At 72.5% G+C, this 255-nt stretch overlaps 1 protein-coding gene across 1 annotated transcript in view; it reads left to right on the forward strand.

Moving 5' to 3' along the window:
• Nucleotides 1-6: 6 nt before the first annotated feature.
• The window catches only part of LOC103625269 (SH3 and multiple ankyrin repeat domains protein 3), a gene marked incomplete at both ends in the record, with an annotated part of 100186 nt that continues 99937 nt past the window's right edge, over nucleotides 7-255 (forward strand). Inside the window, one exon of the mRNA XM_017727124.1 lies at nucleotides 7-154. Coding sequence (XP_017582613.1) covers nucleotides 7-154 — 148 coding nt within the window. The remainder of the gene's footprint in view (nucleotides 155-255) is intronic.

A 255-nucleotide genomic window follows, 5' to 3' on the forward strand; every position in this document is an offset into this window, starting at 1 on the left:
GCGGAACCCGCGCCCCACGCCGCGCCCGCCCCGCTGCGCGGGCCCAAGCGGAAGCTTTACAGCGCCGTGCCCGGCCGCAAGTTCATCGTGGTGAAGAGCTACGCGCCGCAGGGCGACGGCGAGATCCAGCTCAACCGCGGCGAGGCCGTCAAGGGTGAGTGGGGACAGCGGGATGGACACTGGGATGGACAGCGGGACAGCGGGATGGACACCGGGATGGACACCGGGAGGGACACCCGGAGGGAGCGGCCGAGG

The sequence above is a fragment of the Corvus brachyrhynchos genome, unplaced genomic scaffold, assembly GCF_000691975.1.
Source record: "Corvus brachyrhynchos isolate BGI_N302 unplaced genomic scaffold, ASM69197v1 scaffold692, whole genome shotgun sequence".
Taxonomy (NCBI): Eukaryota; Metazoa; Chordata; class Aves; order Passeriformes; family Corvidae; genus Corvus; species Corvus brachyrhynchos.